Below are 26,426 nucleotides of genomic sequence, written 5' to 3'. Positions count from 1 at the left end.
AAGAATGACTGATCATTCAGGTAATAAGAGCGACATTTTTATTTTTATATGTTTGCGTGATTTTCTTTGGATTATCCAAAAAACAACAACAACAAACAAACAAACAAAAAAAACGCTTTAAAAACGTTCCTATTTGCGATCATTTATTCAGCTATAAATGCATATTGATTATGCAGGTAATTTAACCGTTGATGAGACTAAAATATATATATTTTTAACTGCTCGCTGGAAGCATTAAAATAAAATAAAAAAATATATACAATGAAGGCGTGAACATGGGACATTCATTTGGGGACAACAAGGAATAAACAATCCAAGGAAGACTTTGAGTTAAGCTGAACAAGTGCTTTAATTGGTTTGAGTGAACGCGTATGGGATGGAGTGTATTATTATTATTATCATCATCATTAAATGTGAAGAACAATAAACATACATCATCGTTTTGGCCTCTCTGCCATTGAAGGGAAAACTCTCACCAGCCATTGTCAGACAGCAATAAACAAACACACACTCACACATATGCGCACTGTAATGCTTTAACCTTTAAGTTGCATTTTGGGGCTGTTGAGGGACAAACTCTGCAGGGGCGAGGGGCAGGGGGCAGGGGGAGGTTGTTTTCTGGCCTGCTGTGTGTTGACTTCTGCATGCAAATTCAGCTTTTTTTTTTTTAACAGGTTGGAGAACTGTCTGCAAAGCTTTGCAGATTGCAAAATGTTAAACGTGGCCTCCCTGTTACCTCTGCAGATTCTGTCCTGGCCCCCATTTTGCATTTGTTATCCAATTTTCCTTTAAACACCTGATACATTAACACAGGGCTGCTTCCCGTAACTTTGGACACATACGAGCACTGCACACCTCACTCCATCTACCACAAAGGAAAACAAAATATATTAGTTTAAAACAAAACAGACACGATAACACAATGTTCCTCAAGCTCATGTGGGGAAGTTGTGACTGCTGAGAGTTGCTTTTGGCAAGTTAACAGTGGCAGCATGTTGACGGGAAGGGAAGGAGTTCATTCATGAGTCACGAGAGCAAGGACTTGTTCATATCACAGCAGCAGCAGAGCGCGGGTGTTATTATCGTCTTTAATTTGCATCTGTTAAAAGTCTGGCTTCACCACTTCCTCCCTGGGTTAAATATTCCCAAACCAAAACAAAAACAGAAAAGTCACCCAGCATGCACTGCTCTGGTTTCTACACTTGCACAAGGAAGTCTTTGGGGCCAAACAGAGCAAAGCAGACTAGAAGATGATTGTGTTCCCTCATGTTCTCCGTTTTTTCTTTAGAACACAACCTATGTACATTATGAGCTATGGGACGACGGAAAGAAAAACAGCCCATTTACAGTGAAAGAACACAGAGATATCAACTAACCACTGACTGGGGATCAACTACTAACCGGTTTAAAAAATAAAATAAAATAAAAAAATAAACATGGAGGGAAAAGGAAGGAAGAAGAGAACCGGATAAACATTTAACAACAAAAACACAAATCTGACTGCATCTGTGGGGAAACTCCTGACGGACTCCTGAGGTGTGGGCAGCCGTCAGTTAAGATGACAAAAACACAGACACGACACATACACTCCACAAATGCACTTCCACACACACAGACGCACACATACACACACACATACACGTTCTTTATAAAGGCAGGACCAGCGCAAACCAACAAAGGGTTAATATAAGCAGACACCACCTCCATTTAGGGGAGAAGGAAAAAGATGCCTGCGCACACCGACTAATAATCAGGACGACGCACTTAAATTTACAGAACCCAAACCGATCCACCGTCCTCGGACGCGAGACAGGCGTTGGGGTTAGAACACAATCACTGGAATGGTTTGAGAACAGAACACGGGGAAGGTTGAAGATGCGGGGGTCAAAAAAGAGAGTTGAAAATAATACGTAAACACCCTATTATTAAAATAACCTTTTACCTTTGTTTTAAAAAAAGATTACAAAATATAAAATTAAATAATTTGGAGTATAAAGGCACACATCTTGCACAGTGTATACAATGAAAAACAGTTATTTAAAGCATGGTAGGGACTATTTTACGGCGAAACAGCTCACAAATCTGGTTAAAGTGGAGAGGGGAGGGGGCACAAAGAGAACCTGAACAACACAGACTAGAGAGGGGAAAGGAAACTCAGTCCTGTGACATGCATTTTTTTTTTTTTTGTTTTTAACATTTTTAAAGTACATCTATAAATTGTAAAAATTCAAGCAGTATCATTCTTCATTTACCACAGCACCATCATTCATTCCAAAGGGTGGCTCCATTTTTATCTTTTTTTTTTTAAATACACCTATATTGCATGACTAAAATCCAATGTAAAAATATAAATGTGAATATAATCTATGATATCTAAACAAACGCATGGTGATGGAAGCTTTTTGCATGGGTCAGACTGTTCAAGGAGGACGACTTTTAAACTTGTTTTAGTTGGTTATCCAGAAGCGATACACAACGTCACACGCAAAACAACTTTTTCTCACTCACATACACGTAATATTGCATTTCCCTTGTTAAGACCGTATCAGCTAATTGGGATCGTATTCGTAACATTTGGTTCCTTTCCTCTTGTGCAAAATATACATAAAAAAAGAAAAAAAAGAAAAACGAGATCAATGCATAAAAACTGCCAAATTCAAACACAGAAAATCCACCTTTTTAAAAAAAAAAAAAACAATCAACAACAACGACACGAACGAATGAGACTCACAGCCGAGGTTAGAGAACGACACGTATCTTTACATCTGTAGCTACTCCCAGCGACCTCCCCTTTCTTCTCGCCGTTTCATAATTTTTTAAACACTGACACACGCACCGCATTCACCGGGTGCGTGCTGGTACGATGCTGAAGGTAAACCGTCTCCTGTTTGCCCTGAACGCATGAGCACTGTCCTCCAGACCTCGAAGCCTTTCCACTACCGCTACACCTCAGAGCGCTTCTTAACAGGATCAGAGGGGTTAGTTTACGAGAGCCCTGTAAACAGAACTAGTCCACTTTCCCTATCTAATATTGCAGTAAATTCTTCCCAACCGAACCTATTAAGAAGAAACCCACAGATGAGAGGCGGTGAGGAGAATTCGAGATCCGGCTTCTAAGCTTCACTCCAAGTTCCTTTCCTCTTTGTTGCTGCGCATGTAACAGAAAAATAGCTCCAAACCTCTAACAACAAATAAAAGTGCAACATTTTGTGATTTTACTCATAAGGTGCTGATGGCAACAGAAAGTTAAGGGCTGCTGATGTTTCAATCCGACACCCTATTTTGAAGATATTGTAACGAGGAGTGACTCACTCTCGAGCAGCCACATGTGACTTCTGGGCCATTCTCTGCCACGGGAACAGAAACCAAGACTTCCTCACAAAGCCAAACATAGTCAGAATGACTGTTAAGAGAAGTACTCGATTCCCTACTTCTCATTTTAAGATAAATATCATCACCATAATCATCCGCTGACAAACACTGAGGTGGAAGTCGTGCCGGGGACGAGCGTTAGAATTTAAAGTTTGAGCGTGTGGCGAGAGAATAACCCAGAAGTTCACTTTACTAACTGTACACAACGGAAGGGGAGGCGTCTAAAAGGTGAGTGATGGAGGAGGAACCCAAATGAGAAGATCTGTTTGGCTGAGTACTTGTATAGCATATGGGTGTGGGTCCGGCTGTTGGCCTATTGGAAGACTGCTTCCTACTTCCTGTAACGAAGCAATTGCATTAGGCGAGGCTCAACATAAACGTCCTCTTTGCATCCCGCTCCAGCCTTCTCTTTGCAAGAGGGACCCCACTCTGTGCCGTAATCCGACCTCTGCACTCCGCTTCTCCTCGACGGTACACATCACACCCTCCCCAACCTCCCCCTACACATCAGGAAAAGACAAACGCACGCACATGAACATAAAAAAATAAAAATAAAAAAAAAATAAAAAAATGCAGGGTGCTGGATGTTATGTTAGAGGCAATAAAAAAAAAAGCCATGTTCCCACATAGACTATCATCAACAAATTGTATGAAAAACGTAATGACTTGAACACTTGCTTTCAACACCCTTTTCATCCGAAGTAACACATGAGAACAGAACTCAACAGAGGAGAGGTTAAATGTAAACGAACAATGTTTTTCTTTTTAGCTGCAGAGTGTGGCACATCTCTGAAACAGAGAGAGACAAACGGGGAGGGATGAGGAGAATGGATGAGGGAGAGCGGTACAAGGCCATCACAGCACCTTATTAATACAGCCTATCGATGGATTTTCCTCTCCGTCACGTCTCTTCTCCGACCCTACTCCCCACTTGCCCTCCCTTTCCCCATGTGCCTCTGTGCCCCTGTCGCTCCTGGAGGCTATGACAGGATAGTGGTGATGAAATCGTAAAACCTCTTGGAGTACTGCTCCGGGTTCACCGTGGAGATCTCTGCTCCGGCCTGCAGAGGAACACACAGATACAGCCAACATATATATATTACCTTTATAAAAACTTTCATTATTATTGTATTAGGACTAATTTAATACAGTAGGTATGCAACTACATACCCCATGTTTGACGGTCTTGGCGGCGTGGGCAGCTTTCTTCTTGGCATCGTAATGCTGCAGGATGTCGATGACAGCCATGAAGTAAACCTCCTTCCTGGGAGCACCTAGAGATCAAATCAAACACACCCTAAATTAGAGTCGACATACGTGAAAAGCTGCATCAGCTGATTAAATATTCACTTTTTATTATTGTGAATAAAAAAATAAATAAAATAAAAATCTTGAAGATGTTTCACGACAGCACATTGGATAACTTGCCACAGCCCCAGTAGGGGGAGCTCTGTGAGCTTCAAAAACCAAATGCCTCTCACCATCATTGCTTTTGATGGCGTACACATCAATGGTGGGATCAAACTCTCCAGGTGACAGAGGCTTGGTGCTGTCCAAGGTGTTGCTGGGACTGTCGGGGGGCGTCCCAATGCCCCCTCCGTCGCTCTCGCCCTCCTCCTCGGCTTCGTTGTCCTCGCTCTCCACCTCCTCCTGCTCGGCTCGCTCGACGTCGTGGATCCCCACGAGCAGACTGTAGTCCATGAGTTTCAGTTGGGCCAGGAACTGAGGATGATGGAAGAAGAAGGCAATGATAAAGCGGAAAAGGCGAAGACGTGTAGTTGAAAGCCAAATAGAGGGGAGATTTCCTACCTCAAAAATTTAGCAACGTACAGGATTTAAGGCATCAGAAGCTACTGACAGGACCATGAGCGCACTAAGATGTGAGGAAACCCACAAGTCTACACGCTCTAAACACGTACCTCCACGTCTTTCCTAAGCTTCTCCAGGAACATTTTCTTGTTCTCCCCGTCGATGTGGATCTTCTGCCCGTCGTTGATGAAGTCATTGTCCTTGTAGGTGGGCAGCTCCTTAGCCTGCCCATTAGTATTGGAGATTAGCCACCAGATTAAAACAGTCAAATTCACAACACAACCCAGAGAGGTCGCAGTACTGTGTATGCAGCAGACCTGGGCAAAAATGTGACAGATTCCTGGTGCTTCAATCTATTTTACTTTCAAAAGTTAAGAAAGTGCTGATAGATATCAGTTCATCCAATTGATTTAATGCATCTGAATATCTTTTTTGACACAAAGCAATAACACCAGGATGTGTGTTCTTCACCTTTTTTTCCCCAGAGTACTTACAGGCAACATAAACACTACCGTTTATGTCATTACACAGGACTAAGAGGTAGCTTATAGTCGTCTTGCTCAACGTATAGAATTAGGGGGTATTTCAAAAGGCATGATTTAAAAAAAAGATTAATTTTAATGTGACTAATGAGTCAACAGTGTGTGTTAATCCATCTGCATGTTGAAATACCCCGCTCACGCATATGAGGCTTAGAGCCTGTGGTTTGTTAAATACGACTGTCTGATTGTGCCAAATACAACTATTACCGGTATGATGAGTTAGCTAACAAGGTGTGAGCAGTCTGTCCAAACCAAAGGCTTATTACTATCAATTAAATGATTTGACAGTGTAAAACAGTGCATGCAGCATGCTCACAGCAGGGTACAGATCCATCCGATGCAGACATTTGCGTATATTCCATAACAATCACAGCAGTGTGTGCTCACTTTTCAGTACCATAAAACATAGGGAGCAACATTTGTCCGGCTCAGTGTTTTACGTGCACCTGGTAGATCCATACACTTTGTGTCAAAGACGCTTTTTGGAAACCAGGTTGTAGTTTGCAGCTAATCTAAACAGGGTTTTATGATTCTACAAAGCCAGTGTATTACTCCCACTATTCAGCCTACATGCAATATCAAGGAGTTTCCTATTTAAGTGTCCATCTACTGTGATTAATCATCTTCTTAATCGGGCTGCTGCAAAACTATCAGCAGCCTATAGGGGGAGGAGGTGTTTTGTGTGGGGAGGGACGGGGCCTTGTTCTGAGTCACTGAAGAAAAAAAAGAGAGCAGGAAATGAGGTAACAGGGCGGCAGCAGCAGCGGTTTAGCTACTACATTGTTTCTATGGCAGCAGGAGAAGAGAAGCAACACATAACAACACTTTGTAGGTCTAAAATGAGCTCAGACAGCACACACACACACACACACGCATATATATATATATATATATATACACACACACAGATTACATTTAAATGGACACAAGAATACATCTCACGAAGTCGTACACTTGAGCACATATATATACAGACATAGACCTCCAGTTTGCAGTAAATATGGGATGTGCAACTCGACTGACTGAATATAGATGCGACATTAAAAGTAAATGAGGACGCAAAGTGAGGCTGGCTGCGAAGAGTGAACATAACCTGAAAATATTTTACAGGCCTATCACCTGCCTACCTACCTACCTACCAGACACCTCAACGCTTACATCCACCTATACATTCCTATCAGCTCTCTTTCCAACCAGTTCATTGGGTATTATGCTCCTCCAGGTCATCATCCAACAAGGGTTGGGCCGTCACTGACTTTCTCTGTCACAGTGACATATAATAGAAATGTGACTGACGCTTGAACGGTGCAGTCCACTGAGAGAGTAAGAAGAAAAACAGAAAAGATATATCAGAGGCAGAAAGAAAGGGTGGTTTGTCCACGAACCCTGCAGAGCCGTGTGACAAATGAATTCTCCACAACCTTAAGAAAAGAATCACGTTTCTTTTCAGTCCCCCCCCCCCCCAAAAACCCCGTCAGCTGGTTGGAAAACAGATCTCGATGTCTTTCCGACACAGCTACGCCCTTCTGGAGGATTTATGGAATGCTGACGCTGGGATTTTCCTGGACCTTTGTAACTTGTTATGTTGCTAATGCTGCTGTCAGCTGTAGGTTAACATCCGCTGTCAGCTTTTGCACCAGCGATACTCAATTAGTAAATTATGAGCTCTAACAGGTAGTTCTGAACCTGTTATCATAAAACAGTCAACGTCAAAAGCTTGTGAGGAACTGTTTTTTTTTTTTTTTTTAGTGCTTTGGATATTTTACAAGCACTCAGACATGCACGGCAACATTAACTAACAACTTCATTGGTTTATCTGACACTTTGCTGTTTGAGTCTGGATGATAACAAAAGTGCTTTGAGAGTGTGTAAGCTGGCCACCAAATTGTATTGTCAAGCGTTTCCCTTTATTGTCAAACTCTTGCTAGTTTAATACTAGGAGCAAAACCATCATGGCTGCCATATATTGAAGACAAACTGAGATCTGAGACACAGGTATCTGCCATAGCAAGGATGCCAACAACACTATAGGATGATAAATGTTTTCTAGATATCAAACATCACCCCTGGCACATATCCAAAAAAACACTCCTTTGACAAACCTGACTTATACTAGCTTTTGGCTCTGTGTTTGCTTTATTGTTTTTATGTGACAGGTTCTCTAAATGACAGACTATGTTACATCCTGATTTTTCAGTAGCTGCGGTACTCCACTGTCTTAGAAGACACTTCAAAGTTTTTTTTTATTATTGCTAGGCACTATTACATAGGTTGGTTATTGGATTCGTCCTTTAGATTCTGGGAAACTCGCAAGTTATTTAAAAAAACAAAACAAAAACAAGGATGTTTTCCCTCCGAAATGAATCACTCTCCACTTTTTGCTCTCCAGTGTTTCAGATGCATGTAGGTGCCATTCGGTGAATGGTGGGAACAAAAACGAACTCTCTGGCAAAACTGAAACCGAACTGACTGACAAGTTGAGCAAAAGGTGACTGTAAATGGATGAAATGTGTGCAAAAAATGGCCTTCAAGTAACAGTGTCAGGCTGGAGAACACGAGGAAACGGAAATGTTCGGCCGTAAAAAACAAACAAGACCAAAACAATAAAATAAGGTTTGTTTAATAGATCATGCCTGGTATATGAGCCCTGGTTCTCTTACATCTCTTACGTGTTTCATGGCGCAGTAAAAGCGCGTGGCAATCCGCAGTGTTTGCAGCCTTTGCTGAACGTTACCAGATTTGGGCCGCGGGGGCACATCCTCTGGTGGGGGTGGCTGCTAGAAAAGGGGGAGCGAGGGAGGGACGGTAGGGGTGGAGGAGAGGAGAGAAGAAAGGAGAGAGGAAGGAAGTTGGAAGTAAAGGCAAAGTGTTTAAAATGTAACAGAACACAATTGTTTTTTTTCAAAGTGGTAGAAGGTTGGAAAGGGCATCAACGCGAAAGATCTGTATGACCAGGTTTGTAATTCTTAGCCGTCTTTACAATGGCTGGGTCAACAAAGTATTTATCAGTGTCCAACAGGCTCATCCAAGGATTGTTACACCTGTACTATATTGTAGTTATAAATTTCACCTCTCAACCTCTAAAATGATTCCTAAGTGTCCAAATTGAAGAGTGCTACGGTGACCTGGCAGAAACGCCTGGTAGAGAAAGAAAACGGCCTGGCGACTCTACTCTAAGGAGCAAAGAGCTGGAACTATGCAGAGCAACGAAACAACTACTTTGCATTCTATGAACCTGTATTCTGTCAAACGTCTGGTCAGGTGTGGCACTATTTTTAAGGCGGGATCTAGGGCAGCAAATAAAATATCCACCCAATACACAATCATTCATATCGCCACATTAAAGCCATGTGCCCCCACAGGAGATGCTAGCCGGTGCTGCTGCATTGAGGAGAGAGTGGACAGTATATACAAAAAAAAAAACTAAACAACAACTGGCGTACAGGGCGTCTGAGCAGAGACCGAATGCAGATACAGATTCTAATCCACAAACCAAGGACCAGCTCATACTTTATGACGTACAAACACAACCTCTACATTGACCATGTCAGAAAATAAATACTGTAATGCACAAATCATGAATTGGTATTTGATAAATTGTAAGATAGCATCCTAAATATGCTATAGACAGGCTCTCTGCGGTTTACCACTAATAAAATAATGTAACATAAATTGACCGGTATGATTTGATGGGCCTACTTAAGACCAGTAAGTCCTAGTTGGTTCTCTCGTTAACATAATTCAAAAACAATCAAGGTGTCAATCCGCTGACGGGTAACCGCTGCCCTTAAAATGTGTCAGGAAAGCCAGCTGCTGCTGTTTGGCAACCAAAACCCAGAAACAGCAGCTACAAGAACCACAAAACTTATTTCATAAAAAAGAAAAGGTACATGTCATATTTGGGCAGAACAGAAAATGTCCACAATGTGCAAAAGAATGAGGCTGGTGTTCATACACATCGGAATGTGTTAGAAATAATGTAACTTCATAAAGGATGCAGAAAAAAATAAATAAAACATTATATACCATGCAGATGCATGCATGAAAGGGAGAGGGCCATGCAGTCAGGAGAGGACCCTGCCGTGCTTGTTGTTTGTGTGAATGTGTGTAGCGTTTCCTTTACAGACACACACCGTAACCCTCTGAGCAAAACACATGTTTTTCTTCTTTCATTTGACACGATGCACCTTCTTCATCTTTCTGACCAAACACTACTGTGAACTGGCGTTAGTGTAATGTTTTTACATTCTGGACCAGAAACATTTGTTCATAGCCATGGAGCGAACGTACTTCAGATTGTAACTTCAGATTAATTTACGCCTGTCCAAATATGTGTACACATTTATAAAGATGCTTCTCAAAGAGGAACCAGATCCTTATCTTTGATGCTGTATGTGTTTGATCTGCTAGAAATGTGTGAACTTTGTATGCAGATACTGCATCGTGTATATGAAAATAATACATGTGTAACACTAAGACATTTCACTTACAGTCACGGTAAATTACAGATTTTTAGCTACATTTTACTTTAAGCTAATCAACCAAGGAAATCAATCCAGACCAAGTGCAACAAAACATAACTGTTAATGAGTTAAGAGTCAGTGGAAGAAAACTACATCTCCATTAAAGTTAGCTTAACAAATGTATCCTATGCGTTCTTAATCTCTATTGCTAGAGCGTAGATGTTTCACACACAGCTGTGCTTCAGACAAAAAGAGGTCACACAGTAGACTCACATGTGTGTTAAATCCTCAGCTGCTTTGTTTTTCCACTCATCTGCTTTAACCCCAATAATGTTTTATTTCTTCCTCCATTTACAGAAGGCTATATTTAGTCCGAGGATTCCCTGAAGTCTTCCACGCTTTAATGCATGGTGTCCCACAATTAAGCCCCAGTAAAACCCAGTGGAAAGTTCAAACCGTCTGGGTCAGACCTGTGGCAGGCCCTCATTGGAAAAAAAGAAAAAGTCACAGTCAGAAAAACCTTTGCAGAGCAAAAGCTGGGGAAATACAACGAAAAAAAAAAAAAGTCACAACCATTCCCTTCCAATACCGCTGAGCTAACAAGCAAACTGAACTCCAAAGTGACAGTATTCAAGAATGATGTCTGCAGCTTTCGTCGCTCAAGGTGAAAGATTATTATCTTAAAATAAATAAATCAATCTAATTGCTGGGTAATACAAGTTTTACCAGATGCACAGTGAACCACAATTCATATCTGGCAGGTCTGTTCAAGCAGCCAAAAGCCAACATCTCAGACATGGCAATATTTCCTTCACCACCAACCACGCAGAGAACACATCACACAAAGGACTACTTAATCATGAGACAACATCTGACCGAATAAAACTCTAAACGCAACGCACATCCAGACACACACGCTCACACACACATGTGCATACAACTTCGAATCTCTCACACACAGACAGCAAGCAGGGGAACTGATGGAACAGCAGAAGCGAGGTTAGAGGGGATGAAGCAAATTAAACACGAAGAGCGTGCAGTGGCTAGAAAGGAAATGGGGTGATGAAGTAGGTGCTAACTGAAGGAGATGGATATTGGCTACTGTCATCCTCAAAGGGGAAACGAAAGCTGACGCAAGGCTGCGTTCATTAGGCCCTTTGGGTGATGACAGTGAACCTGGAACAGTTGGATGCTTGTGTCGGTTATTGAAACCACTGGAAACACAGGTTGTTTTCTCTCTCATTCTCTAGTTCAATCAGAGCAACTATTTTTGGCAAATATCAGAATTAAATGTATTTGAAAGATTTAGTGTATCTGCTAAATATCTCTATAAGAGATTCATGAACACCAAAATGACTTATCTAGTTGAAGTCCAGTATCCTTTTATGTTTTTGCAAATGTATGCGAATCTGTTGTCTTTGTTTATTTTGCTTTTAAACAGTGAACGTCTGAGTTGATTTGAATATAATTATTATTGTAAGATTTGGTTTAAAGTGCGTGAGTACGTATAACAGTGGTACTGGCTCTCGACAGGTGACTGTACCTTCTCCTTGTCGCTGGCCTCTCTTGCCACAGTGGAACCCTAAAAGCAAACAAACACAAGGGAATACTTGTTAGAAACTTGTTTTGGACAATTATTACCCAGTGGATAATGCCGTTAAATGTGTACAGATGATTAGAGGCTTAACTTGTATACAAGATTTTAAAAATATATTAATAAAAAAAATCATGTAATTGCCATTATTAATTCTTGCAGGATGTTAGGGCAACTAGAACATATTTTCTTTTCATATTTAAGCCCTATTCGATTAGCTTCTTTTAATTGCTTCCCTTTGTCTTGACGGTTCCCCTCCCTCCTCCCCTGTTACCTTGAGATCATATTTTTTGTAGACGGAGAGGCGGTGGGAGAAGACATTGCGTGTGACAATCATGTAGGTCTCATCTCCGTCCACCGTGAGACGGTACATCCCCAGAAACTGAGGCAGCAGCGTGTTGCCGTGGCACTCCACAATGAACTACAAAAGAGAGTGAGGGATACAAATTTATGACCCTTTTATAGAAACAATGGACGCTTACTCCCTTCACTAAAGGAGGGACTGGAAGAAACAAAGAGAAAGGTTAATAAAACACAGCATGACCCTTTTATGACGCAGCGCTTATTCAGTGATCAAGAGTCAAGTGATAAACAGACAGTGGGGGGCTAACAGCTCTTACATGAACAGCTATACTATGAGATCAGATGCATTTACTGACCAATCTAATAATAGAAGTGCTTGACTTGCGTACAAGTTTGGCAATGAGAAACTCAAATCTTACAGAAGAATTAAGGCCTGAATTTAAATACCGCACGTAATTATAAGATACGTGGTTTCATGCCTGATGGTATTTCTTCAGAATGTTATGCATCTCAGCCACATCTTCGCTGCTGATGGTCTTGATGACGTAGCGCTTGTCGTAAGAGGTATGGAAGCGGGCCCCACTGCGACCCTGGGCCTCACTGTTCAAGGGAGCGCTGCGCGTCAGAGAGTTCTGCAAGCACACAGAGCAAAGACCACCATTATCAGGATGTACACAATGAAATAGTAGCTGGTTTTCGACAACATCTTTGCATGCATCATTCACACAGAGAACTGTACTTATGACTTGTATTTTTTTTTTTTTTGTTGTGGCTTATCTCTATAAATACAGAAGGAAGTTATGAAAAGATTTAAACGGCGAGCGGTGAGATTACATTACTCAGCTTTAACCGTTAAAAGAGCCACTCATGTGTGTTTGGAAGCTCAGAATTCAGCGTGACCTAAATCTACCTTCTTATTGTCTCACCACCTCCCACACTGCAGTCTAAACACATGAGGTTCTGACCCCTACGCCTGCTGCCTGTCCAAAGAAACACACAGACACAAACAGCTGCTGCCCAGACTTTGGAGCTCAAAAGTAACATGATCCAACACCCCCTGGCTCAATGCCTCATTCTCAAGGAATTCCTCAGCTCTCAACGCCATCCCTTCTCTTAAACCCCCTAGCATCTAATTTTTGTGTTGCAAAGTGAGAACCAACTTTTGAGGAACACGATCAGGTACCAGCTAAGTAGCGTTCTGTTCAGTATCACATTTGGTTGAAGACTCCATACTCCAAGTCCCGTGAAAGTCGTTTCAAAAGCTGAAAATGTTTAAGAGGCCCTTTCCCAGGGAGTGTCATAGATGAAGAGTGATCAAAGTAATATTCTAATGTTTTTGTTGCAGTTAGTCATTTACCCCACCTTGCATTTATCATAATCTGGGGGGAAAGGTTAATCTGTCTGCACTTTAGCTACCCTCCCAAAACTTAATTTATAACTGCTAGCTTTTCTCATTAAAACTAATGACTACTTCTGCATGTCGTCAAAAAACAAAACAAAAAAAAACAGGATGTAACCAACGTAATTAGCAATAATGTCAGCGGGACAGGAGGGAAAAAAAGAAAAAGAAACATGGCTGAAGGAATAGGCCTTGACAATACGACAACTTCATAAAGGAAGGTGGTTTAATGTTGAAAATGTCACATTCCTTTGCGCTGGTCAATTTCTTAACAACCCCAACTGCCCGCTCACTGCAGCCAGCTGAACCCTAATGTAAACATGTAAGAAGGACAGCTGCACTGAGCTGGGACACAATGACCTCCAACTACTGCCAACTCACTGACTGCACTGGGAAATGGGGATTTACTAGGAAAGAGTGGAAAATAAAGGAAGAGAAGGAGTGGGCTCAAACAAAAGAGGGAAAGGAAAAAGCACAGAGTCAGAGTTCATGAGTCAAGATTGATCATACTGTTTTGGAAATACGTGCGTTTAAGTAAGCATCAAACAGTTAAGGCCATTAGATGCATCAGATTTAGACACGTTAGAGTATTTAGACACGTTCATGGCACACTGATATAATACTACATGGGTGACAGAGAAGGAATCTCACACAAAAGTCACAGTAACACCTGTCTGACATTTGGGAAATGCACAGTATGTCTTCATACCGAGAAGTCCTGATCATCGATGCCAAACCTCTCCCTGAGGTTTCGAAACACAAGAGGGCAGTACTCCTTGAACTTGAAATGGCTGGGCATGTTCTCCCTGTGTGCAAACAACACAAGACATCATTTTTATTATTTCCTCATGATTTCGAAAAAAGTATCATAAATAATCATAGATTTTTGTTTTCATGTAAAATATTTGAAAAAGACCTTACTTGTTGAAGAGGTGGTTGTCTACTTTAATTTTCGAATAGGCCTTGAAGTCATCTGGCATGAGCATGATGGGAATCTGAACATGGCTTAACTCGTTTATCTGTGCAGGAAGAAAACCACAACAACAAAAAAAACAGGATACATTAGTCGTCTGTCTAGGAACACAATGCGATTGAAAACATGGAACTAAACTGAATGAAACATCAAAACTGGTAGAAATCCTCTTAAAAGAATCATTATGTATTCTGCAGCTGGAATGGGTTGGTAATAAAAAAATAAATAAAAAGAAAAAATCCTGATTAACCCAAATGTTTTGTATGATACAAAAAAAAAAAATCCCTAAATTGAGAAACTGAGATATGAGCTTCTGTCATTGCCAGTGAGATGCAGACGCATAACAATAAGATATTCTAACGCTGTTTCCTTGGATACGCTTGTATGGCGGCAGGTCTCTGCCAGTAAAACACGCTTGAACAACATCAAGCGATCAGGCTGATTAAAAAGGAAAATACCAAGGAGAGGTAGTCATATTACTACAGTGATTGTGAACTGTGGGACGAATTTAAGTTATAAAGGATGACTGATAAGAAGAGCTCCTTTCCAACATCTGTATTGAAGAGAAAGACACTTTTATAATCGTCTTTTAGTGTCTCTATCATGCCTTTAAACCAAGAAGAAGACAGTACTTCACGCTTTGTAAAAGTCCAAAAATAATTAAGTAACTTATTACTACTTTTATTTTTATTTTCACTTTATTTACAACTTCTAAAAGAATCACAGCAGTAACAACACTGCTTTGACAAAATTACATCACTTTGCGACTTGCAGGTGATGAATTGTCACGTATATGTCAGAACATAGAGAGCGCGAGTGAAAGCTCGGCTATGTGCCCCAATGCAGGAAGGATAATCTTATATAACGCAGTCCCAGATGCACTGCTATTTTATAATCCTCTTGTCCGAATGTGTTCATGATTCAAGAGCAATTAATCAATGATGTTTGTCTTTCCTTGTGTGAAGACATGTGTGAAGACATTGTGCAATTGTAACAGTATTAGTAATCATCTTTTTTAATACTCAGACCTTTCTCTAACTAACAATGTGTGTGACAAACAAATGAGGACAATTCGGGGAGTGTCAGGAAACACGACTGGAAGAACCAGTGAGGATTAATTTAAGTTTGAAGATTGAGAGAGGTACGCTTTCAAAATAGTATGCAAGTCTTGCATGTGACCACAATGCTGACCCCAAACCTTTGACGTCATGGACTATTGGTGCGACATAAAACTGCGACTGACCGCACATAAATGACCATAACAGCCATCCAACAATATTAAAAACTACAGGACGCTTCAATAAAACATGCGCCCTGAAGAAAAGAGCAGCGCTTCAAAAAACGAAAACCTTCAAAAATATCATGCTGCAGGAATTTCCATTGAGACCTGGCCATGCTTCACATCTCTGGATTACACAGACCTGACATTTGTTATGACTCAGACACAGCATGAGACACATATGATGTGTGTGTCTGTGCTTGTGTATTTGTTGTTGGCTGCAGGCAGGCAGGCAGGCGTGCTGGCAGGTTGCTTGAATCTATTAATAACTTATCATTCCACCCGGCACACTCATAGGTGCATTGAAGAAGCTCTAATGCTCAAAACTTTGATGGAATACAACAAGATAACAAAACAAACACGGGCGTTCCTCTACACAGCACTGGTCTAAATGTAATGCACTGCTCAAAGCGTTACATGTTGTGCGTCATAAAAAGAAGTAAATCATATTTTTACCACTGGGGATCGACTGTGTCCCTGTGACGCTGTGCTGCATCAAAATTAATATAATTCCTGCGCTGTGTTGCTTGGCAGCTTTTGATGAACAAGCTCACTTTTAAAAAGCACAGACGAATAAACACAGTGAATAGCCAAGACACCAGAAAAATACACCAGAACAACCCACTGTCAAACATACACTCATTTGCCAAAAAAAATTAGGTACACAATCGAAGACAAATGTCTTTCAAAACTAGTCCTGCACTAAATCCCCCTCCACGACTGCCACAACGCTCAGCTGATGTTGAAACACCGTTAAGAGCTGTGAAGTTCAAATGCACGATTATTTTGGAGGATGTAGTTTGTGGTGCTGTTAAAAAACTGTGTTGAATTATTGTTCTGTTTTTTTCCCCTATTATTTAGCCAAGAACACTCACTTAAACGGCGCCTGTCAAAATGCTAGTGCAACAGAACAGAGCGCAATTCAAAATGAAAACACGGTTGAATCAGCAGCTCTCACAGTTATTTCAAACAAATGCTGAATAGCATAAACTTCATGAAACTGGGATTTAGTGCAACGGAGAAAGAGGAAGAAAGAAGCATGCCAATACAGAACAGAGTAAACAGAAGATGAAAAGCACAAGATGATTTTTTAGGAAGGAAATCTCTGAGGCACAGGCAGAGGGGGAAATATTCAGAAGAAAAAAAAAAAGAATAAGCATATGTGAAATGAAAGCAAGGGGAAAAACAAATGGAAATGAAGGCATTAGAGAGACAGAGCAAGCAGGGGATCCTCGTCAACAGATGCCATATCCGAGTATGTATCAGCACCCTAGTGTGACAGGCACAGACGTCACAGTGATGTTACAGAGCAGATGCATCCTGGGTACTCGGTAGGGAGATGTCACCTAATCAACAAAGCTGCGTTTCACACAAGAGCGGAGACAATGCTGTCGCTAATCGTATCACGCTTTGTAAAATCTGTTAACTGCACTCCCGTGCCCATTTTTTGGGATCGTTAATGGTTTAGTGTCAAATATCCTTTGTTCCTGCCATGAAAATTTGCCACCCAAAAAAAACTGCGAAGGAAAGCCTGAGTGAGTGGAAGACAATATTAGACGGTCGTTATAATATTCCAGTTTTCGGTTTTGGACAGTAAGATGCTTTTTAGCGCAGTGCCAGTGCCTTGCCGCTTTGAAGACGCCTCTATGAAGGCGTGGCTAATCCAGCATATAAAACTAATGGTCTTAATTCATCGTTTCACTGTGTGTGTGTGTGTGCTGTGCTGCTCCTGTTTTATCTACTAAGCTCAGCAGAGTGGTAGTGGTTACATTTTGTTTAATCGGTTTCCATTTTATCTCCTTATCTTCCTGCAGCTATCAAACCTGCAGACAAATTTCACACCACCACTTCCTTTTTGTCTCCATGGTGATGCGCATTGGTTTTCCGGCACAGAGTGAAGCAAGTGTGCGCTGTTGCTCCATTGGACAGGAAGTTCGTAAAGAGAGCGTGCGCTGTCAGCAGCGTGTCATAGCCTCGTCTCTCTGTGAACAATGACAAATGACTGGCTCTTAGCAAAGCGACACTATAGAAGGGTAATAAGTATAGTTATAAATGAGTTATAAACGGCAGGGGCAAGACTAATTAGGTAACGCACCAGAATGTGGAGCCTGGAGGGAGAAATTTCCCTATGAATGTGAAAGCTGTGATCACAATCTTAACTACTTCATATCTATATCTGACTTTGGTAACTATAAATAAAGTGTCTCTTCAAATGAAGTCCATTTGGTAATGGGACAATTGTGAACTGTACCTTCAAAAATAAACATTTTGTACCGCATTTGACAGGCTTGAGTCACGTCTCATGATATTTTACTACCTACGCAGACTTGCCAAACACAACTGTAACGACGCCAGATTGTAATAAATATCAGTGATTTGAGAGAAGACACAAAAAAAAAAAAATCATAAGCCTAAAAAAACAAGAGAGTTGGGAAAGATGTAAAAGGCAACAGCCAGAGAGACAAAACAGAATCATTATGTCGTGTCTTCTACACCATGTTATCTTACAGTCCACTCTTCTAGTGTCACGCTGTCACTTATTTTGAGGGAAACCGGATGTGTGCTCCAAAAATTAGACCGTGTGGCGAGTTAGCATGCACTTCCTTTATGCCATTTTGCACTTTTTTTTTTTTTTTTACAGCGTACTTGGCTCTAACTAAAGCGTAATCAAGACTGTCCCGGTCATGATCCATTTGACATTTTGAACATTTGGCAGAGAATACACGTACTAGGAGAAAATGTGGTTTTGTAATTTGACCAAAAGCCGTAAGCTGCAGTCAATGAACTGTAGCAGTATTTTCATAAAGTGACATCTTCCAAATTTGTTTCCCCAAGACTATGAATACGCAACAACATACATGCAGATCTCACCACCAATGGTCACAAAGGGTTGTAGATTTTATCGTCCTTTCACTGACTAGCAAATAAGGAATTAGTAGTAGGGCTGAAATACACACTTCAAACGTTTTCCTCAAAGAAACAGTTATGCCAAAGATGCTTGGCACGCTTCATGAAGCACGTATTAATAGCATCAGAGAATATCAAAAATGATTAAATATCCATGCACGCGCTGGAATAACAGCAAACCCTGCTGACTTTGGAACAACTCAACTTACATGCTTCAAATAATGAAGAGCATTCAGATCTACAACCTTGTACTTGATTTATGGATAAACTGAACATAATGTTGAAATTATTCAAACTACAGAAACACTTTAAATGTTCTTTTATCTCATAAACACCGTCGCGTGAACATCAACACTACCTCCCCTGCCTAAGCAAAATGTTCTGCAGTCTGTTCATCAAAGAACGAACACAACTGAACACCTGGTCCCAATGAAAAAGGTCATATTGACTTATAATGACGACGCACTGATGATAAAAGCGGGAGCGTTTCAAGTTCAAGGACTGATGCATCTGTGTGTGTGTGTTTAAGTGCGAGAGTGAGTGGGATGCAGGGAGAGACAAAAGGGTTCTGGGTGAGTGCAACCACCTACCTGAGTAAGACGTCTGCAGCGCTGCTGTTAATCTTATTTTACTCATCACTCGAAGTGTAAGATGTCTGCAGTCACATCAGACACAAGGAGCTAATTCCAGTCTATTCTAGTCAGCCAGTGTCAGACACTCAATCACACACACTTAACATGCTGCAGAAAGAAAATGCGTTTCCAAGACTTGGATTACACTGGAGCTTTGCCAGGTATACCGAATATCAACAGTAGGGATGTCACAAAACCACACACTGACACAGAATGCCATATTTTATGCACCAAATTTTGCTAACACACACACACACACATAATATATGACAGCAGTAGTAATGACAGTAGTCTACTAATATTAACAGTAGCACAAAGGCAAAGGTAAAGTTTTGGGACATGAACATTTAAATACCTTGAACCCTTTGTACACATCAAGGTCTTTTAGATAATTCGATAATTGCGAGGTGGTTCCTCCTTTCATTCCAAATGCTCTTTTGATCATCCCTGATCATCTGACTCAAACACAAATTACCTCTTTACACAACTCCGGGTGTGTGTGTGTGTGTGTGTGTGTGTGTAACATATAGTTCCTATGGCACAATAGAAAAACAAGTACCGTGACAGTTTCTGTGTTTTGACACTGACTGGAACCAAAGTATCGGTTCTCGTCACATGCCTAACGCTCTGCATACGTGACGCAGTTATTGCTCAATCTCCCGAGGAGCAGGTCAGTTTTCTTACGACAGACATGCTCCAATACGCGCCGAAACACTGAATGGCAACTGACTAAAGCAGACAGATTACGGTAAAATAGTACGTACTAATGAGTAAGTGCACAAAGGAAGCATACACACAATGACAGGTGTGAACAGGAGTGCTTCTTTAAAGGTTTATTGCCAAACGCACACTGAAGCAAAACCACAAGATGCTTCCACAAGTTCCTCCTCTCTCTCAGCCATATCCTCAGGCTGCCATAATGTGAGGTTTCATTTTTTTTCAGCTTCCTCACCCATAATCATCACACATATTAGGTGTAGGTCACTCCTGCAGATATTTATAGAAGCTCCCTCTTATGCAAGGAGCAGACACAGCTTCTCTGAGTCAGACAGCAAAGGCAGGGCACGGAGAAGAAAAGGAGGATAGCGGGGGGGACAGGGAATGGACGTGAGCCAGATGAGACAGGGTGACACAAAAAAAAAATGGGCTCTGGCGTAAACTCGTAGGACGGGCGTGATTAATGACGGTGGCTTTTTTTATTAACAGGTACACAAAACAAAATCAACTCAACAAAACTTTCTTCTTTACCTAAAAAAGGACCGGCACAGGTGGTTACGAGTCAAAGCTATTATTATTATTATTATTACGCAGTGGCTGTCTTAAGCTGTGACGACGCAACTTTTTCGGCCGATGACAAAAACTATTTAAAAACCAAACGCACAACGAATTCAACGTGTTTTTATTCCAACGGTGAAATAAAATTACTGACAGATTAAGCCGCAACTATTAATACTTTTTTTACAGAATTGACAGTTATATGAAAGGGAGGCTACAATCTAGATTAAAATCCACTCTCAACGGCAGAAACAAACTCATGACACAAGGTGTTTTGCACAATGGAGGACTTTCAGAGGAAACTGGTTTATGAATCTAGGAAACGGGGATTTTCAGCTAAGTAGTTAGGGCCTACATCCATGCCAATAAATCTAAAGCCACAGTCTGAGTTGTTCATAAGTGTCTGACTCGCCACGTTAATGCTACGGACTTTATATACTAACACGACAGAGTGTTTCTGGATTGGATGATTTGGCAACATTCACATGTGTGCGATTGTTTTACGAAAGGGGGTCTGGCCGTTAATTCAGTCCCGGGATGATTTGTCTTTTTCTGGGATATTTTACTATCAGGCAACTACATGATAAGAGTTCAAATATAAGACAAAGGCACTCATTCTTTATTGTCTTTCTGAAGAATGTGGACAACAATTGATACCAAACTTGTCAACTCATCATATCCTTTGGGTTATGCTTACACTAAGTCTTTATTCTGTTCAACTCAGCATATATTCAGCAATGAACAGCAACTGATTGTGTCCTGGTTTAAGCACAAGCTGTGTTCATCAGAAAACTTTTAATACACCCAAATCTGCAGCAAACAGTGTATTACTTGTTTGTTAATTAATATGTGTATAAGTGCTTTCTCACAGAAGAATCAATCAAAAGCTGTGATCTCAAGCCAACGTCCTAAGTGAGGTCGATGGCCAGATTCACAAACTATTAAAAAGGGGGCGGAAGACAATCGTTTACTACTTTTAGATTGCTATTTTTTATACCTAGACAAGGTCTTCATATTAATCTGTAATATCACATGGATATAGAACACAGAGACGCTTTTGACCATGCGACTTTGAGACCGATCTTGTAGACTAAAGTTTGTTTGAGCATTTACTCCAACAAAGCCTTAGTGTTTAACAGAAAAAGAAATATGTATCTTTGGCCTCGGCGCATTTCTGTAAAGCCGTGACCTGTTAAACCTATTTTGTTCTTGACAGCTGCGAGCAAGAGAAAAATACCTAAAGGAAAACTGGGTTACCTGTCAGAGATAGTAATTTTCAGCAAGCAGCTACACACCTTTTGCCACACCACACATCATCCTTGCCTCTGCTCTTACACAAGATTGATTCTGATGACACAGAAGCCTCCTGGGACAATCAATCACCAATCCTTTTACTTATTCGCGTATGTTATTTTATTTATTGGATCAAAACAAAAAGTAGTGTTGGTTGATTTAATGTACGAAAGAAAAAAAAAGAAGAAACTAACCACTTATTCTAATAATTCAGTCTTTTTTTAAGAAGAGCGAGTGTGAATAGGTTTGGCTGGCAGACCACAGTAGTTAAGAAGAGGTGAGGGTTACATTTGCAGAACCTGTGTGTGTGTGTGTGTGTGTGTGTGTGTGTGTGTGCATGTGGTTGCACGTTGCCTCTGCAGTCAGGTTGCATTCTCAGGCCTCACCCTTTACTCACTCCCTGGCAGTGTCTCGTTATTTACATGTTATTAAGGTTACCTTTGCGATCTCCTTGCTGTTGTGAGTAACCTTACATTAAGACTTCCAAACTGCAGCTTTTAACACTTTCTGACAGTAACTCAGTGGTTCAATTTGGAGACCTGCCATGGAATGTCTTTTTTATATAGCCAATGGTATGACAAATAGGAGTACCTTATCAGCTGATGAGAAAAAACAGCAGGAGAGGTAGCCTAAGGCATAAAAAGGTTATGTGCTAGTGACACCTCTGCTCTTATGCAATGCAAGAGAACAGTCTCAACATGTAGATTCTCCAGACTTGTGTAGGTTTTTACGGTTAAGAGCTTCTCATCCTTTGGCAGGCAAGACAGTTCTGAGACACTTGAACCAAACAGAAGAAGCTTTTAAATTAATTCCCATACGAAGATTTTCAGAGTAACCTTGAAAGCTAAATTAAGTAATCGCGTCATTTTTGGAGGGATCCCACATAAGGAAATCTTTTTTCAGAGATTTTAAGTGGCAATCAAAGAGTATATTTTTTGAGTACTGCACAGCTGCATGTGTGTAAACCTCTTGTGTAACTTACAGGCGGTTTAGACTTCTGCGTTAAGTTGACGCAGAAGATACACCGATGAGGTGACGCAGACAGCAAGAGCTGCGATTGTCCCGCTTGGTAGTAGCGTTTTTCCTGCGGTAGTATTTTCGGCTGCTTCGCCATCTCCGCAAATTTTCGAATTGATTGTTTTGGATCGACACAGATGGAACACATCGAGGGAAAGGTTAACTGAGGAGGTTCAGACATAAAAACATTTGTATAACCCGAGGTTGAAAGTTTCATTCGCCGGAAGCAGGAAGTAGAAAGAAAAAAATTAACCCGACTGACAAAAAAAAGACACAGCACCGACTAGCGTTTGGTTGGCGCCGTGACCGACGAGCACCGGTGCAGGCTGAGGGCGTAAGTAACGGCGTCTCGGTCCCACAGCCAGGTGACTGTAATCCATCTACAGACAGCTTAGATAAAGAATACAGCTTTAGACCTTTAACTGTCTTGGCCTCCCATACGTCGGGCTATTTTGAGTGTGTTTAATCCAAACTTACCTGTCAGCCTTAACACTAGGCCAAAAATCAAAGGCTACCAAGTCTACAACGGCAAACGTTCTTAGTAATGAGGCCATCATCAATGCTCCTTCTGTACTGCGGGTCTGTTATACACCAAATAATGCAGTAAACGGCAACCCAACACAAGTCTAAAGGCTAGTGATAACACACTTAAGAATACTAAAAGAGTGCGGCAGTGAATCCACCAGAATACATTTTAAAAGCAACTCAAAACAACAAACACAGCTCAAAGGTCAAAAGTCAAATCATCAGGGAACAACTGGCTAATGCATTTTTTTTTTTGGTATATGGGAAAGGGAACAGTAATGTTGTACGACGTCATCGCAAAACCGCATGAACAATTAAAAAACAATGGTGACAAAAAGTACCAAAAAGAATATCGTCAGTATCGAGGAAGTCGAAAATAATAACGCAAACGTCCCATGACATGTGCTGTGTGTCAGCTGGTTTATAGCTGACCCATTAACTTAATATCAAAGCAATATTAATGTACAACTGATATATGTCACTGAAATAGTACCAGTGTATATATTTCTACAAAGATCAGGGATTCTGAATTAATTTGCTGAAGCAAGCACTGTTAGCTACACGCTTCATACCACCTGGTAGGCATTGTCACGCACGGATCAATCACTGGAAGAAAATTAAATCTGTCACGTGGGAAATGTTCTCACCAAAATAGAAATAGAAATTCATATACTGCATAAAGAAATGAATGCTCACTTACTGCTGGGGACTTTTGGTTACATGCTGAATCTAAAACACCAGATAAAAAGGGCTCAGTCTGGCAACAGATTGCCATTACGTTATGATTATGAGAAACAGGCTATTAAGAAGAAAACCACATATTAAAAACGAAACTGTAAGAACAAAGCAACTGGAAAACCTACAAATTACAGGCCTCAGCTGACCAACCACCATCGCTTTGTGTGGTATAGAAAAAAAACACCGGTTAAAAGGTTCAATACTCGGTGCCAGACGTATTTGCATGTCCTCTGCCTGCCAAGTTCGCGCTCTCTTCAGCACATGAGTACTGGCTCAGAGCAAATATTCAGCAAAGGAAGAGAAAGCGAGCAGAGATAAGCTGTCTTGCATGGGAAGATCTGCTCTCTCATGACACGGAGCCCTAGGAGCTTATCCTACATGTGCATAACAGGAAGCCAAAGAACGGGTTCACTGCTCAGACAGCCACATACACACACACTCTTACAGTTATACATCAAAATCATGGAATAAGAACATGCACAGTATTACTAAAAGAGCCAAACAAAGCTTACTAAGGGAACCTGTACTGATGATTTGCTGTGTAAAGACAGCAAACCTCCAGCCAGCCACACATTTGCACTGACAGTGTAACCAACCGCTGGACAGCTGTCAACTCGTATTTGTCAATCAGCTGCAATAGTACACGGGCTGATAGCTGACAGCACGTTAAGGCTTAATGCAGGACATCAAAAAGGTCGCAGGAGACATAACTGTGGATTATCAAAGGGACATAAGATGCCCTGACTCACCGAGTGGTTGACTCCCCACATAAGCACACTGAGCAGAGGGTCGCTGGCACGGAAGAGCTTCACTTTCTGAGCAACAAAGTGCTTTTTCTTGGTCTTCGTTTTGCTCGCAATAGATGCGGCAATGCTGCTCGCCGAAGCCATCTTCTAGCAAACTGGCTGTTTTCTTCTGCAGTCCGCGCGCTTTGATCCTGACAGTGTCTTCCCCCTGAAGCTTGGCACAGCGGCCACCAGCTCACGATTCAGTATTACAAATACTATTCATTTAGTCTGCTCGCAAATCAAAGTGCCCCAGTTCTTTTCTTCATCCAACGTCCCAAACGGCTCGGCTAACGCTACGGCCCTAACTCGACAGGGAATTATGTGAGAGAGAAAAACCAAAAAACGACGTGTTCAAGCTAATACTGTTGCTCTCCTTCACCTAACAATCCTACGCTTCCCCCAGCCCACATCATAAGTCTACACTCTTCCTTCCTTGACTCGTCTGGAGCTCTCCGCACCCCTGCGATGTGAAGTCCTCACTGAGCTGGCGTTAGCATAGCCGAGTAGCCTGCTAGCTAGCATACGCCAACGGTAAATTTCGCAAAATTCTAAAACGTTGCACACATTAAAAACGAGGAGCCTCGAGACGAATTAGAAACGATTTATGATGCGGCATTAAAACCGGCTGTTAAAATTACACGTTAATGATGCAGAATGGCTAACCAACCCCCCCCCTTGACTACCAGCCAACGTTAGTCCCTCCGACCTTCGTTAGCGAGCCAGCAGTGTAGTTAACGTTAGCCAAGCGACGGCACAAAGCAGAAGAGGACTCCGTTCACCAGCTAGCTAGCATTAGCCCGCGAGCTAACCACTGCCATAAGCTAGCCCGCTCACAACTAGCAAGCAGCTCAGCCCTCCTCCCACGCGTTTGTGGCTAGTCCGTAGAGATGACAGGGGTGTATCCTGTCATGTCCTTGCCCTCGTTTTTTATCTAAAACGCCGAGGAGCAGATATTTCGACGTAAAATCTACGGGGCGGTCAACTCCGCTTGCAGCACTGATGTTCATGTGTGCCGCTGTCAACTGACAGCTCCGGTCTCGACGGATGGGAGGTGACAGCTTTGCAGTGTCTGCTGCGCTGATTCGCTGCGTCTCCCTCCCTCCACCGGGCCTGTGCTGCCTTTTCTCCTTAATGCAACACATCCTTTTTTTTTTTTTTTTTTTTAAATGTTTTATTCCCGTCTAACTTTTATTTCAATTTCATATCGATAAGCAAAACATTATGAATGAATCAAAACTCCCAATTGAGTAGCGCATTCACTGGATGAAGCGGTCCGACAAATGCGCACGTAGGCTACTCATTATTTGCAGCTCTTGAAACAGTTATGCACTTGCACAGACCTGTGCACCGTCCCGGCCATCCGCCATTCTCGGCTTGCTTTAGGGTGAGATTAATCTGAGACTCATTTCGACAAGCATATAGCGGTGATGTCCACTAGAGGTAATGTCTTTGGAGGTCATTGTGGACTTATGGTGCATGCTGTGCTGTTTCCACTTGGCACACTGCTGTGTCAGTGC

General features: G+C 41.5%; 1 protein-coding gene across 1 annotated transcript; it reads right to left on the bottom strand.

Moving 5' to 3' along the window:
* Nucleotides 1-156: 156 nt before the first annotated feature.
* Nucleotides 157-25,909, bottom strand: pip4k2aa (phosphatidylinositol-5-phosphate 4-kinase, type II, alpha a). The gene is made up of 10 exons (XM_084565924.1): nt 24,871-25,909; nt 14,404-14,501; nt 14,192-14,288; nt 12,563-12,715; nt 12,055-12,201; nt 11,730-11,768; nt 5,292-5,405; nt 4,854-5,094; nt 4,543-4,646; nt 157-4,433 (listed from the first exon to the last, which is right to left on the bottom strand). The coding sequence occupies exons 1-10, from the start codon at nt 25,009-25,011 to the stop codon at nt 4,353-4,355; spliced, it is 1,215 nt and encodes a 404-aa protein (XP_084422050.1). The 5' UTR covers nt 25,012-25,909; the 3' UTR covers nt 157-4,352.
* Between the last annotated feature and the right edge of the window lie 517 nt (nt 25,910-26,426).

Source organism: Chelon labrosus (assembly GCF_963514085.1).
Source record: "Chelon labrosus genome assembly, chromosome: 18".
Lineage (NCBI taxonomy): Eukaryota > Metazoa > Chordata > Actinopteri > Mugiliformes > Mugilidae > Chelon > Chelon labrosus.
Note: the sequence above shows the minus strand (reverse complement) of the source record. Positions and strands in the feature narration are given on the sequence as shown.

Coding starts and splice junctions, on each gene's coding strand:
- pip4k2aa (XM_084565924.1), bottom strand. CDS start 25,011: ATGGCTTCGGCGAGCAGCATTGCCGCATCTATTGCGAGCAAAACGAAG. Junction 14,502..24,870: donor TGTGGGGAGTCAACCACTCG/GTGAGTCAGGGC, acceptor CTTCCTGCACAG/ATAAACGAGTTAAGCCATGT. Junction 5,095..5,291: donor AGCTTAGGAAAGACGTGGAG/GTACGTGTTTAG, acceptor CATCATCCTCAG/TTCCTGGCCCAACTGAAACT.